The sequence below is a fragment of the Nannospalax galili genome, unplaced genomic scaffold, assembly GCF_000622305.1.
Source record: "Nannospalax galili isolate Female #2095 unplaced genomic scaffold, S.galili_v1.0 scaffold285, whole genome shotgun sequence".
NCBI lineage: Eukaryota > Metazoa > Chordata > Mammalia > Rodentia > Spalacidae > Nannospalax > Nannospalax galili.
The window spans coordinates 409519-425236 of record NW_008355157.1 but is presented as its reverse complement, the minus strand read 5'-3'; the positions used below and the strand labels follow the sequence as shown (position 1 = coordinate 425236).

Sequence of the window (15718 nt, the reverse complement as noted above, 5' to 3'; positions counted from 1 at the left end):
TATATATATGACTGATACTATGCATGATGGTGCACACCCGTAATCCCAGCACTCAAGAGATGGAGGGGGGAAGATTGAGATCAGCCTGGGCTGTATACTGAGAACTGTCTCAAAAGCCAAGGGTTATGGATGAAGCTCAGTGGTAGAGCGTTTACCTAACATGCACAGGTCCTGGATTTGATCCCCAGTACCATAAAAATAAAAGTAAAATATACAGATAGAAAATTTTACATATATGTAAGCAAAATTACACTCACACATATTTTATATATATGTATATATACATATATACACACATATATATACACATATATACATATATACACACACATATACATATATATATATGTATATATACACATATATATATAAAATGTATGGGGTGGCATCCCAGTATGAGAATTCAGTGACCTTAGGCAAGAGCGCACTGTTAAGCAAGGTGTCCATGTGGTTGAGGGACACCTCAACTTCCTGTTTGGCTGCTCTTCCTGCATGCATCTGCTGAGCGCCCCCCTCAACTACACCCCACCCCCACCCCTGCAGCAATGAACTACCAAATGCTAACAGGCCCCTGGGCCTTGTGGGTGGGTTTGTGACTTGTTCTCACGGCAGTGCTGGAGGTGTGCCAGTTCTCAAGGGACGCCTCTGTGGCCGAGGCATGGCTGATTGCCCAAGAGCCCTACCTGGCTAGCCGAGACTTTGGACACACGGTGGACAGCGTGGAGAAGCTCATCAAGAGGCATGAGGCTTTTGAGAAGTCCACAGCCAGCTGGGCAGAACGTTTTGCTGCCCTAGAGAAGCCCACCACGGTAATCTGAGGGTATCTGGGGGGCTGGAAGGGGGACAGCTGTCCCTTCGGGTGGGATGGTCCGAGGCACTACTTTCTTCCAGTTGTCAGATGCCTAGGTTGGTATTAAGAGGGTTGATAGGTGGGAGAAAGTATTGATGTGTGAACACCAAAGACAAAAAGCGTGACTGGGATACAAACATCAGGGCATGTTGGGGTATAGGGCCAAGCTTAGAGAGGTCATCTGAGAATGTAGCTCCCCTTTGTGGCTGCTCTGACCCCTCTACCTTTCCTTCACCAGCTTGAGCTTAAAGAACGCCAGACTCCAGAGAGACCTACAGAGGAGTCTGAGTGAGTACTGGCCCTGTGTCTGTATGTATAAGAAGCCAAGCATGCTGTAAAGGGCGTGGCTGGGGAGGAGGAGGAAGCTATTGATAAGAAACTGTACCTGAACAAGACTCCTTCGACCTTTCCTGGGTACCTTGTCAGCATAACCCAGAATGTGTAGAGCTTCCGATATGTCATGCCAGACATAGAGGCCTAAAGCCCAGCCCAGGAAGAAAAGGGTGGCCAGCAGTGGCTGCTGCTGAACCGAATTTTCCCTTGGGAACCCCTGGATATGGTCCCTAGGCTGTCTCACATGGATCGTGTTCATATCTGAAGTACCTGTCTTCACTTTTCCCATCAAGCCTTGGGGCAGCTCCTTGCTAAGCATCTCTGAGAAGCAGAGCCAGGAGATGCCCTGTGCATACTCTGAACTGCTGATAGATGGGACGCTGGGCCATGGGGGAAGGCACCTGTCACTAAAGAAAGATTGTATCCTCCTCAGGCATCAAGAGGAGGAAGGCGAGACAGCTGGCGAGGCTCCCCAGGTCCGCCGTGCAGCCACTGAGAGAACATCCCCGGTCAGTTTCATGTCCCGCTTGTCTAGTTCCTGGGAGTCGCTGTTGCCAGAGCCTGCTCACCCCTTCTAGGCGAGGACAGGGCGTGCTGCCGGTTCCCCACCCTCATCCTACCCGTGTGCCCCTCTAGAAGCCTCCCTAGACCAGTCACTTTTATACTTAGGTTTTCTTAATTCATAGATAATTCCTCTCCTCCCTTCAACCCGGAAACCAGCCCACCAACATGACTCTACTAGTTTGGTTTTATCTAGTGTAATAAATGTTATTAGTAAATGTATCAATATCAGCACAGGGTAACACTTTATACAGAGATGATTCATTTTTGTACACAGTCTCTTTTCCCATCTTTCTTCTAACTCCATTTTCAACTCAGGGCCCATCCATACTCATGTACACACACACACACACACACACACACACACACACTCACACACACACACGAACCAATAGACTGTCTCGTCCTGTCTGCATCATCTACAAGCATTTTTCTGCAGTAAAGTGGGGCTACCTACCCTTCTAGAAGATTGTTTCTTCCTAGTCAGAGTCCTTCCCTCCTTTCTACTGACCTGGCTATGGGTCATAGAGTTTATATATGGAGCTGGTTCTAAGGCAAGAACAGACTTGGGGTGCTGCAGGTATAAAGGAGAACTCCAGGGCTCTCAGTACTGGGGAACAGCCCCCAGTTAGTAGAAAAGGAGGGTGAGCCAGAGTCTTGGCTGAGGGGTCCAAAAGAGAGTGACTGCCAGTGGCCCTGGATATAGTGCTTTAGGACCTTACCTGGAATGGGTCCTTTTGGACCTTGTGGGCCTGTGCAGAGAGCTTGGACAGCTTGGACCAGGTTGGAGAGATGCTCTGGGAGCAGCTGACTGAGAAGAAAGCTGGAAATCTGCATGCGGTTTGTACCACTGCATGGACCCCTATAGCATGTAGCTCTGGGGATCCACAGGATCAGCAGATCCTTCATGCACCCCATCTCCCATGCTTTCATGAGCATGTTTGAGCTGAGTGAGGATTTAGAAAGATAAGTATGTTCAGTGGAACTTTCTGCTACACAAGCCATCCCCAGAAAAATGCACATACCTCCTTGTGCAAAATCCTTGCTAAACTCAGATTTTAGCGCACACACAGATACACACACAACACCCTTCAATTCCTTTAGTTTCCTATTCTGAGCTGTACCAGCCCATCATGCTCAGCAGAGGGCACTGCTGGGCTCTGCTGGAAGACGTATCACAAGAAGATCCCACTGAAGTTCCCATCATCCCTCCACCTCCCCTTCCGCTCACCCCACCTCCTACCCCTGTCAATGGTAGACTACCTTCCAGCCCCCTTTTCCCAGCACCAGCAACTCCTGTCTCCTTCCACCCCCCTCAACCGCCCCCCCTCCCCCGTCGGAGGAAGCAAGAACTCCTGGGGCTCATATGGACTGTTGCACTTGGGCTGGAGCTGCCCCTGCCTCCTGCCTCCATCTGTGCTTCTGCCCTGCATCCCTGTGTGTCTGCATGCCATGGTGTCCCCGGTGTATGGGCTTCATGACCACCTGAGCATCTCTACCATTGTCTGTCACGTACATTTGTGTAAGTGTAACTACATGTGCATCAGAGCCGCCTCCATCCAACACCTGAATATCATTGGGTTGGGAGAAATAAAATTTGCTTAAATCTGAGTGTTTCTCTGGGGGAGGAGCGAGTCCCCACCTGAGACCCTTGCTGGAGAACCAGCCACTCACCAGATGGGAAAACCAACCCATGCCTGTACCAGAAAGAAACCAGATGGCTAATCAAATGAACACCAGGCCCTCCTGGAAACAGACTTCTTGCTGCTAATACTTTTTGAGCCTTTAAGATGCAGAGGGAGGGTCTAACTTCAAATCATCTTTGATCTGAGAACGAGGAGGCTGGAGCCCATGCAGTCAGAGAAAACTCAGTCCAGCCTCCTCCCAAGAGCTCCTCTCAAGCTCTTTGCAGCCCTATTTAACTCCCCTTTACAGAACCCCTGGTTCATCTCAGGAAGGTTCAGCTATCTGCTGCTCCTTCTTGGGTTAGGCCTGGGGTGCCATGGCTCACCTGCTGGTCCTGTCTGTGTAGTCTGGTGTCGGTCCCATAGTATAAATAAACGCCACATTGCTTCGTGTAAAACCTGTACTAATGCATGTTGCTTCCTGCTGGGGTTATAGACGGGAGTGGACCAGGTAACCTTGTCCTGTCTGGATGGTACATGCTACAGGACAGCATCCTGTGGGCCCCAATCCAGGCCTCCTCCCATGTGTGTGCATGCACACATCTGTACATGCAATGACTGAGCTGCTAACCCATCACTGTACAATGCCACTGCTGTCCCTCACTTCTGCACATTAAAGCATAGTCTGGTAAAAACCAGTCCCTTTCCACAGGTAAGTGTAAGACAAGCCAAAGACACAAGGAATCACAAGAAACAAAACTCTTGGAATGAAATTGAAATGTCTGGGTTCTGGTCTTTTATTCTGTTGGAACTTCCTGTGTGGTTTTAGAACACTCCCCTTCCCCCAGTCTCTTGCCTTATAAAGGTCTCTGTAGGATTACAGTCTACATTCCTGTGTATCAGCAATACAGCCCTTCAAGGGAGGGTGGGGGAAGTGGTTTTCCCTTTTTCCTCCTATCAGCTCTTAGCTCCAAGGCACCCTGGTGACCTGTCAGTCATCCATCAGCCATCCTGTGGCCAGAATGGAGATCAAAGGCTAGAGTGTTTGCTCTCGTCCATGTTTGGGGAAATATGCTAGTGCCAAAAGTAAAGCCTTACGGGGGCCTGGTGGCTTTTCCGCTGTACCTTTGCCAGAGTTTAATGTGTGAGGGCATTCTGGCCAGGGGCACCTTCACCCTGATACCCTCTGCCTTACAAACCCCTTCTCCTGGGAAAGGCCTGGGGGCCCCGCTAAGTGTCAGCTCATCTTCAAAGCTTTCCCACCTCAGGCTCCCCAGTGTAGTGTTTGTGAGGCAATGTTTTCTCCTCTGAGGAAGGGAAGTGGGTTCCCATGGTGTTGAAGCAGATGCAAGTCACCCCAGGCTCAAGGGCCTCAAGACCTCTTCCTAGACACCATACTATTTCCTGGCCTTGTGGTGGGAAGCTGGGGCTGCTTGAAGCACTCACCTGCAGGGTTGCTGTGATGACAGGAGCAACACTCCTCAAAGGGATGGCTGCTCCTAGGGGCTTTGACCACAAATAGTCTCCTCTATTTAGGACCAACAAACCATACCTGTCCCTAAGCTCCCAAGGCTAGACCCAGTGTGCAGTACAAGGGTCCTTGGGATTCAAGGCCACTCCACAGCTCAACAGCACCGATGCCATTTGTAGCCTTCAGCAGTCTGTCAGGGAAGAATTTTACCTGAGGGACAGATCACAGACACCACTTTTAAATGTGACTTTCTGAGACTGGCTACACAGCCAGCTTCTCTGGACACTGGAACTGAGCATCTTGGTAAGCTGATGTAGTAATCTGGATCTCTCAGTTTTGCCTCTTCCATCCTTGGTTTCAGAGATTTATGTGATTTGGGGGAAATAACCAGCACTTTCGAATGAAAGGGGCAGTGCCCTGGGAACTGGGGGCACTGAGCTTAGAGACCATGGCCACCTTTTAGCCAGGGTCTTGCTGGCTCCAACCACTGTTGCCCCCAGGGTAACTCTACCCAGCAGGAGCCTCCCAGCCACCGAGAGCTTTAATCAGCAGCCAGCAGCGAGGCTCTGACGTTGGTGGATGGATGTTGTGGGTGTGGAACAGCAGCTGTGTTTCTTCTTGCCTGAACAAGCTTTCCCAGTCCTTCCCCCTCCCCCGTACAATACAGCAGCTCTTTCAGACATTTGCAGCGAATGCAAATCCTATTTGTTCGCAATGGGCAGACTCAGCCTGGAACAAACGTCAGCTTCCCCAAAACCTAGGCGTGTTCCTGTCTCCCCAGGATGCCTGAGTCAGCATGGCGAGGGTGTGTCTGCCTACAGTCTGGCTCCATGCCCTGGCTCCCTGGAGAAACCTGCTTTCCTTCTGGACATTTGCCCACAGTTGGGTGTGCCAGCTCTCTCTTTGCTACACCAGATGCCAGCACCTGGCCCTTCTGCTGTAGAAACTCTTCTTAAATTCCTTCTTTCAGGCTGTGTGTCACAGCATCCTAGATACTGATGGATTCAGAATGAGACTCAGCATTTGGAGGCACCTTGGAAACGGATGGGAAACTGGCAACTTGACCTGACCGTTGGATGGCAGACCTGGACACAGTTGGTGCTTTAGTTAATGCTGAGCTCCAGGTCATGGAGAGATTCTGCAGCCACCAGCTCTTCCAAAGTCACCACACAGGCAACAGGCCTGGTGGAGACCACTCCTGAAGAGGCCTCATTTCCTCTGGTGTCAGTAGACCAGGTCTCCTCCTCCCTATCCAAGAGAAGCTTGCAAACCACCTTCCCACCTCACTCTTGTTTTATCCAGTGGTCTGCACTGCATTCTGTCATCTTATCCAAGGTCTCTGGTACCATCTCAGATAGACAGCTGGTCCTTAGGGTATAGTATTGAGCCACTCGGCCCCCCAACCCCACTTCCCCTTAAAGCCCCCCACCATCTTCCAGCCTGCCATCCATGGGGCTGCTCACTGTCTGCCCCAGCCTCACCTTGGCTTCCCTACCCCACTCTCTTTCCTCCTGTTCAGCACAGCCTCTGCATTCTCCTTTTGGGCATCTGTCTCTATCCACCCTAAGTCTCCATCTCTCCATCTCTTTGACCGCTTTAAACTCAGCAAGTTCAGCTGATTCTTTTTCTTCTCTTGCAAACAGCTGTCTTCAAACAGCCTTTGCAACCTGTCTAGACAGGCCTTCTCCCTCAGAGCCCAGGAGCCAAGACATCAGATGCTGCAGAGGGTACATCCTGGACTGGCAGAGTGGCTGTTCATCCTGCTACCATCTGGTACTCTTCTGTTGCCTAAGGCATCTAGCCGTGGGTCTTGTGTGACACAAGCCCCCTTTTCAGTCCCTTCCAGTGTAGCCCTGATGTGATCATGCCACCTCAATGAATTACCGACATGTCTTGCATAAGCTGAGCATATCTCATTTAGACTAGGTACCCATCGGATAATGCTTTCTTCAGGAGTGATGGTGTTCTACACAAGCACACCAGCAGAACTGGGTATGAAGAGCATTGTGTTTGGGGCCAGACAGGCCTGCATCTTCCACCTTCCATTGGTGGATGTGTGGCTGTGGGCAGGTTACCTGTCCCCCCTTCTCCCCACTTTACTCATCTGTAAAACAGGAGTAGCAACAGGACCTGCCTTGCAGAGAGGCTGCAGGCTCGAAAGAGAGAATGCGGGAGGAGCATCTGGCACTTAGCATACTTCATTTAAGTCCATTACTTGTTCCCCATTCGGCTCAGCCCTTCATCTCTTAAAAGAATCATCCTCCATATAGATTATAGCATTATTAAGACCCTCCACACCAACTGGACTGGGGCTCTCCATCCTGGAGACCCTACGCATGCTCTAGGCTCACATTACAGAACCCATCAGATGGCAAAGATTGAGCAATCTGTTGTGTGGTGTGAATTCTTGCACTCAAGTTCTCACCAGCATTACCTTAAGAGAGGACACCCTGTGACCAGTGTTCCTTTCCTTGTGAGTGCATCTTCAGAATTTAGGAGAAGGCCCTGTGATCCTGAGCCAGATTTCTTTAGCCGTGGCGTTAGTAGTCTGAGCTCAGTTCCCTGCGCCACCTGCTGGTAGATCCTGGAAATAAACCTTCAGCGTCTCAGTCTCCAGAAGAAATTTCATCTCTTATGTCCACCTCCCTTTCTGACTTTTGAACATCTTCTGTGGAAGAGATTCCCACCATGCTGCCTGCTTCCCCCACCCAGCCCAGTTTCCTAGCAAGACAGTACCCTAAAAAACCAAGCTTATGTGATTTGCTTGACTTTCCAAGGCCCTGCCAAGACTCCACTAAGACTCTGAGGTGGCTGTCCCCCTCCCATCAAATCCTGGGGCTTCTCCCTGTTTGACCTCAACGCCATGAGGTCTTTCAAGGGTCTCTTGAGTATATGTTTTCTGCCCATGTTATCCTGCAATCAGCAGCCAACACCACCTGTCCCTGCCCTTCTTGGCAACTGGTTCACATACCTTCTCATTAGACACTTCTTGTCTAAATCAGAGAACCAGGCTCCACTGAAGGCAGTCCCTCCTCATAGTCCAGGCCCATGCCAGACACTCACCTTTGTGCGGCCATCCCCACTTAGGATCCAGATCCCTTTGCCACCCCCTAGCCTGACACCCAGAATTTCCTCCAAATAGAACATTCTCTTTCAAGGTGTCCCAGCTCCTCTGGGTGATGTCCTGTGCTGGGCACCCCTCAGTGATGCATTTTCCTAATGGCCAGTGGCAGCAACCACAGGCCCCCTGGCTGAAGATGTAGAGGTCAGCAAGGGGCTCAGATCTTCTCCATTCGGTGCCTGTTGGAAGAGCCTGTCCCTACAACTGCACATCAGCTGAATGTGAAGCCAGCTCCGGGCTCTGGCCAGAGCACCTTTCTCCTGGCACTTTCTACCTAGATTCCTTCACCTGCCTGGCACAACGGATCTCTACCTCATTCTACGGCTTGCTTCCAGGGAGAGTAGGAGAACTGCACCTCTTCCCTTCTTTGTTTACCCTTGGGACCTGGGCAAGGTTGGTCCTTCTACCCAAGCCCATCTGTTAATCTTACCTTAGAGTTCTTGATGCATCCAACCTAGAAAGAGGCAGAAACTTTCAGTAATACTGCAGGCCTAACACTCACTTGCTGGCAGGTTTGGAGCTGGGCCCAGGCAGCCCAGGTTAGCTCCCTTGGTTCCCTGACCATCTACATGCCCTAGCCCATGGTCCTGTGTTGCCACCTTTTCAGATCTAAAAGTCCTGTGTGGGCAGGGAAGCAAAACTATGGCCTTGTAGCCCAGCCCTACTTTTAACCTGCTGCATGATACTAGACAGTCCCTGAGCTCTTTGGAATCCAGTTTTCCCATCTGTAGTGGGACTAGCTGATGTGTTGACCCCCCCCCCACCGGCACAAGGCCTCTTCTCAGCTCTAGTGTAGCCCAGCCCTACTTTTAACCTGCTGCATGATACTAGACAGTCCCTGAGCTCTTTGGAATCCAGTTTTCCCATCTGTAGTGGGACTAGCTGATGTGTTGACCCCCCCCCACCGGCACAAGGCCTCTTCTCAGCTCTAGAATTCTGAAAGTGTCTCCTTGACTCAGCTTGGGCTTCACCTACGCCTGCCCCCTCACTGGCCACCTCCAGTCTTCCCCATGGAACCTGCTTCCCTAATAAGGCCTTCATTGCTGATTCTACCTACATCTTTCTGCTAGAGGTAGGGCTACAAATACAAGGCCCCAGAAGTTCCTTGTCTCTTATGAGTTGCAGAATAAAGATCTGCACCACACTGCTATGCTTCGGGTATACCATGTGCAGGACTGACCAGAGGAGGCAAGGAAGCAACTCCCTCTGACTTCTCCACTATCTTGTGAACATTTCTCTACAGATCAGAGCCCCAAGAGTGATATTCTAAACACTGATTTTGCTTCAGAAAAAAAAATATATATATATATGACCACTGGGATACGTCTAGGCATAGTCATCCCAAGAGCTTCTTTGCAAAGCTGCGAATGCTTTGTAAAAACCCAAATCTGAATTACCAGAACCTCCCACTAGGTAGTGCTGTTGACCTCTGTCTTGTTTAGTGACTTCTGCATTTACCTTCTAAAACACCTTCCTCTCTGGTTCCCCTTCAAGCTTTGAGAGCCTCAGGCTGTGTCTGAGCTGCCCTGAAGGGCTTTTTTACATGTTCACCTGTCTGGAGGCTCAGAGTATCCCAGTTGAAAGCTGCAGAGGACAGAGTAAGTGGGACCTTGCCTGTCAGTGGCAGAAGACTCACTAAGAAGTTCTGAGCATCACTTATTCTAGATCAAAGGGTATTTGAGATGGTCACGTTGACCACATGGGTACTGGCTAGATTGCTCCACAGAGCCCTGAGGAGGGTAGGTCAGGAGGGGTGGAGCTCATAGTCAACATTTGCAGTCACTGTCTCACTCTGAAAGGCTTCAAATCACCCATGGAATGGGTTCAGGTTCCACCCCACTAGCAGACAGCATCAGGAAGGTTGGTGACTTGCTGGGTTCTCTCCTGTCCCTTAGATATGGATACTCAGAGACTTCACTCCAGGCCCATGTGACCTAACACCCAGGTTTTGGGCCAGGGAGAGGGTATGTGCACAGTGGGAAAAGGTTCAGTGGGGAAGGGGTGGCTGTTCTAGAAGGGCTATGTTGGCGAAAGTCTTCTCCCTTCCCTCCTCCTCCCCTACTCCTTTAGAAGCTGGCCAGACTCCCTTGGGAGCTGAGGAGAAGAAAGAATCCCTAGCCCTTCCCTCCTCTCTTGCATCCACCTTCCTTCTAGTCCATCTTCCTCATCTGTGTCTATCTCCAGTCCAGGATGGAAATGAGCCCTGTCAAAGTCAAACCCCTCTACCCACACCTTCATTCTCAGCTCCTCCTGCTCAGGTCTTGGCCTTTGTGCGGGGTGGGAGGCAGAATACACTGCCATCCTCTCCACAAAAGCAAGACCAGAGAAGAAGTCTGCATATACTGGAAACCTCTGTGTTCCAAAGCCAACCCATAACTCAACCATGTAGCCTCAGAACACAAATGATCACAGCCTGGGCTTGTCCCTGCCCAGGGTGCAGCAAGAAGAGGCAGACATGATGGGAGTCAGCTCCGGCTGAATCCGTCTTGATTTTCAGATGAGAAAAGGGCAGAAGGAAAAGCATAGGAAGTAAATGTGGATTCAGAAGCTTCCACGAGCTAGTCCCAGGAGGGGAGAGGCCAGGAGCAGGGCAAGTGCAGCTATGAGGGTCAGGTGGCTTCCCTCCCAGTAGCTGATACAGCACCTTTTCCAAGACCCCATGACAGGGGCTAGAAGCTTCCTGCGTATCTGTAGGTGTGGCATTGTGCCCACGCCTGGTCCCCTGGACAGTGTCCCCTCTCCAGCTGTGCTGGAGACTGGAACTAAGAGGTGGCATGGAAATCTAACCTTATCCAAAGCAGAAGGCTGACTGTATTGGGGCCACAGCAGGACTCTAAAACAAGGCTTACAGCCCCAGCCCTTCCACTCCTGCTCATCCTCATCTCTAGAGGGAGATCCAGGCCAGGCTTCAGAGCCTCCAGAGCCTTGGGGCCAATGCTGGCTCATGGCAGACACTCTAAGGTGCAAATTCTGCAGAATGCAGATAATATTGTGGCTCGACTACACCCTCAAGGGATTCTAACAAGCAAAAGAAAGTACCCGATAAATGGGATCAAAAACCCAGACCTGGGGCTGGAGGGATGGCTCAGTGGTGAAGAGCACTGGCTGCTCTTGCAGAGGACCCAAGTTCTCTTCCAAACACTCACATGGTGGCTCAGTCATCTGTCACACCAGCTATGGGGGATCTGATGCCCTCTACTGGCCTCCATAGGTATCAGGCACATACACATAGTATACATACAAACATGTAGGCAACTATACACATAAAATAAAAAATTTTAAAGCATTAAAAAAAACAAAAAACTAAGACTTGCCCAATTCTAGATGGCATGTTCCTAATTACTTTGTATATTTATTAGCTGTGTGCCATCCAGAGTCATTTAACCTCTGAGCATTTTCTCACTATACATAGAAAATGTGAGGTCAGTGGTTTGCAAACGCTTCCATCCAGCTTACCTTTTCTTTGAATAACATCTTACTAGGACCTCTCCTTACAACCTGTTTTCTGAGTCATCCTAATCTGATGGAATACATGCACGAGCAGCTTTACCAGTCTTCCCGCCACTTTTTTTGAACTTCCCCAGGGCATCTCCCCTTGGTATTCCATAGTGCTACCTCAGGCAAAGCCCAGTCATTTGCAACTGCTAAAAGTACCCAGTTTGTTTCAGATTAAAGCTTCAGTCTGATGTCCACTTTGGTGCTCACACCCTCTACCCTCTGCCTCAGGATGCACCCCAATGAAGAGAATATGGCCTACTCTTTCCTGTCTCTTCTCTGCTCCTCCCCAGTGTTCTTCTCCCAGTCAGTTGCTGGGAAAGGAAAGACAGAGTAGACCCCAGAGCAATCCCTTTATTTCTTGGGTGACTCTGGTCCTCCCGGGCTGCCTGTTCATGGCCTTCAGGAATCCAGATACCTTTCTACCTTATACTGAGGTCTCCAGCAGTCAGGCCATGAGAATGGTGCACTAGGTCCATGGCCCCAGTGAGGCTGCCTTCCTTCATGCTCATTCGGCACCTAGAAGACCCTCCCACTAATCTTGCACCACCTGACTATTGAGGGTCAGCTGCCCCCACATTCTGCTGCCTCGGGTACAAGAGCAGGTCAATCAGACAGGCCCTGCATGATTAGATGTCCTGCTAGGGAATGGGAGATCCAGTTCTTCTCCTGGGCCCCCTGATACCACCTACAAACCAACAGCTGCTTCCCTCTCTTGGCTTGGGATGCAGGGGCCCCACAGGGAGGTAAAACCCATAGCACTTCCCTCAAGACAATGACTCTAGGCAACAAATACTAGGAACTCCTGCCTGATCAACAAGTTCCTACTAGGTGATGGGAGGGGACCTGTCAGAGCCAGCGCTAGGAACTCTAACAAGCTCCTATCAGGTGACAAGAGGGGGCGTATCAGAGCTGACGCAGGCCTAGTAGGTTCACTTTATAAGGTGAGGGGAGATAGAGGGCTTCAGTCACAATTTGAAGGCAGCAGAAGAGTTCCCACTCAACTCCCTCATCCAAGTGGCTCAAAGTGTGTCCCAGCAGCAGATGCTTTCTGCAAAGTATTTCCAGAGCTCCAATGTGTCTCAAATGGAAGAATCTGGAGGAAGAAGGGGTGGGGCCTGGAACAGGCCTGAGCCAGAGCTTGACTATGGCCTTGGAACAAGCCCTGGATATGTGAATCACCAGGTCCTTCCAGATCCTTCAAACAACCTTTCGTTATATGTTAGGTGGAGACAAGGGGTTACCCACTGTGAGGTGAGGGAGATGGAACCAGAATCATAGACAGAGGCCAGGGATGCAAGTAGATCCCTGTGACAAACTGGAAGAGACTGAGAGTGGGCCCAGTGGCTTATGGCAGAAGAGAAGCAGAAAGGTGGGAATGTCAAGAAAGGTGAGCCCCCATGAAGGTATGCTCCTCTCCTTTTCCCCAAGCAGGGGGAAGAAAGGAGACTATGGCCTCAGTATCTGCATCCGCCACCCTTGCCAGGACAGCACAAGGACAAGCAGGAAGAAAAATCGTGCGGGGATGAGAGAACAGTCACAGAGCCCCTCTTTAAGGTCCTGGACACGCCCCTGAGTGAGGGTGATGAGCCTACAACATTGCCAGCCCAGCGGGACCTCGGGCACAGTGTGCAGATGGAGGGCTACCTGGGCCGCAAGCATGACCTAGAGGGGCCCAACAAGAAGGCCTCTAACAGGTGTGTGGGGGAAGGACCGCTGGGGAGGCTAAGCAGCTCCACAAGCTTTGATGCCATAGGTGGGGAGAACGATCCTGTTACTTGGCATGATAGAAAAAAGCCTATCTTCGTTTTGGTTCTGAGTTCAAATTCTACAACTTCCTATAAAGTTACCCAATTCCTCTAAGTTCGGTTCCTTATTTGTAAAATGGAGATGATGGCAATAGCAGGCCTTTTGATGCTGTGTCTGGCATGGAGCAGGCCCTTGGTGAGCACTAGCCAGTTATTACAGTAACAGAGAGAGTAAGTCTTGGTGCTAGTAACTTGGCATTGCCAAACCCCACTTTTACCCCTCTGGACCTCACTTTTCTCAGCTGTAAAATGGGAGATGATTAGGGAACATGACCTAGATGCCTTCTGGAGGTCCCTTCTGGTGCTGATGCAAAGACTGAATCCTTTCATGCCCCTGAACCAGTCATGCACTTAGGATTGGTCTATCCAGTTTTGCCCTGCCTGGGGTCCCCGGGTCCCTTTCCTTTTATCAGCAGCCCAGGGCCCCGGGGAAATGGGGTAGCAGCAAGAGGCAGAAGACAGTGTTACTTCAAGAGCTTCTGTCCTGGTGGACTCAACAGTTGTTTCAAATCCTCAAAAGGAATGATCACTTGGGGACTCAACCATCCTGAATAAGTTCATTGCTTAAGTGTACCGTCCACTGGGAAAGGGGAAGCTAACATTTATTGGGCATCTAATGTGTGCATTCTAGTAGTACTGGCCAAATCTTTATACCCACCTGAGGTACTGTAATTTTCATTTCAAGTGGGGACATAGCACCTCAGAGAGGTTTAACCATTTGTTCAAGGCAGGACTAAACACCAAGTACCCTGGTCCTTGCCATTGCCTTACTACAGGAGGATCCCTGAGCTGCAAGTCAGAGGCCTGAGCTTCCTAAAAAGGGCTCTGCAGCCACTCTGCATGAATCAAATCATCTCTTTGGCCTGACAGTACTTCTTCCCTTTGTGACCTCCTAGGTCTCCAACTGCCTGCCTTCAAAAGAGGGAGAGCAGGAGAAGGAAGTGAAGCAGCAAGAAAACTGTAATTCTTCTCTGCTCTTTTTACCATAAAAATGCACCAAGTTTCCCAGTTGTCAGTGAAGGAGCTTGGGCAAGCCCACTGTGAGCTTATGAGCTTGATCTTCTCCAAATGGGCTGATGAAAACGAGCCTAGACTGGAAGAAATCTTGCTGGTTTTTTAGTTTTTTGGTTTTTGTTTTTCTTAAGTGGTAGGACAGAGCCAAGCATGGTAGCACACGCTTCTAGTCTCAATTCTGAGGCCAGCCTAAGTTATATAGAGAGACCTGGCTCAGGAAACAAAATCAAAACAAAACAACAGTATACTGAGCATGTAATATCAAAGCAAAAACAATCACCAAAACAAAAGACCTTGCTCAGGTCTTCATTCTGATATATCAAATATGTGAAGAATATGAAAAGTTAAACTTACACAGATGGTCTTAGACTTTATAATTCTACTTCTAGAAATATATCCCAAGATCAGAAGCATATCGTTTGCCTGGTACGTGCAAGACCCTGGATTTAGTCCCCAGCACTGCAAAGCTGAAGTAACTCAATAAATAGTAGCTTGGGATGTAGTTCTTGAGTAGAGATCCTGTCTAGCATGTTCAAAGTCCTGGGTTCTATCTCCAGTATCTAAAAAAAAAAAAGGGGGGGGTGGCTGGGAGAGATGGCTAGCAGTTAAGAGCACTGGCTGCTCTTGCAGAAGACCCAGGTTCGAATCCCAGCACCCACATGGTGGCTAACAACCCTCTGTAACTCCAGTTCCAGGGGATCCAATGCCCTCTTCTGCAGACATTGCAGGACAATGGGTACACTTACACACATGCAGGCCATGCACTCATACACATAAAATAAAAATAAATTGGAGAAATTTGAAAAAAGGGAAGGGGTGTGTGTAGAGAGATGGCTCAGTGACCCAAGTTCAGTTCCTAGCACCCATATCGGGTAGCTTACAATCATCTGTGATTCCAGTTCCAAGGGATCCAACACCCTCTTCTGTCCTTCACTGATACTTGCATACATGTGCACATAACCACACTCAGACATACACATAATTTAAAAGAAAATAAATTTTTTAAAAAAGAACTAGAATTATAAGCAAAACTTTTGCATAGGAATGTTCAGGACTGGGGATGGGTATGCAGATCAGTGGTAGAATGCTTGACCGGCATACCTGAGGCCCCAGGTTCAATTCCCAGTACCACCAAAAAAAAAGAAAGCAAACACCCATCTATGATAAAGGAAGAGTTCTCAATAAATATAATTTCTCAGATTTAAAAAAAAGATCATTACATTACTGTTAAATTGTAGAAAAGTTTTCTACTATTATAAAACCCCCAATAAAGGCATATATACACGAAGGGGTATCATACAGCTATGCAAAATTATTTTCAAGTAATACTGAGGACATAGAGAAATATTCATGGTATACTCCTATAGTCCTAAAAGCAGAATATAAAATGGAATATATAAGGCCTGGCATGTAGCTCAGTGATAGAACATGTACAGAACC

At 49.3% G+C, this 15718-nt stretch overlaps 1 protein-coding gene across 3 annotated transcripts in view; it reads left to right on the top strand.

Moving 5' to 3' along the window:
- The window catches only part of Sptb (spectrin beta, erythrocytic), a 127751-nt gene that overhangs the window by 107508 nt on the left and 4525 nt on the right, over positions 1–15718 (top strand). For 2 of the 3 annotated variants that reach the window (XM_017802930.2, XM_017802931.2), the window contains exons 30-33: positions 613–809; positions 1089–1138; positions 1617–1692; positions 12888–13153. In XM_017802930.2, coding sequence (XP_017658419.1) covers positions 613–809; positions 1089–1138; positions 1617–1692; positions 12888–13153 — 589 coding nt within the window. The remainder of the gene's footprint in view (positions 1–612; positions 810–1088; positions 1139–1616; positions 1693–12887; positions 13154–15718) is intronic. The other variant, XM_008852129.2, reaches the window with a different exon arrangement.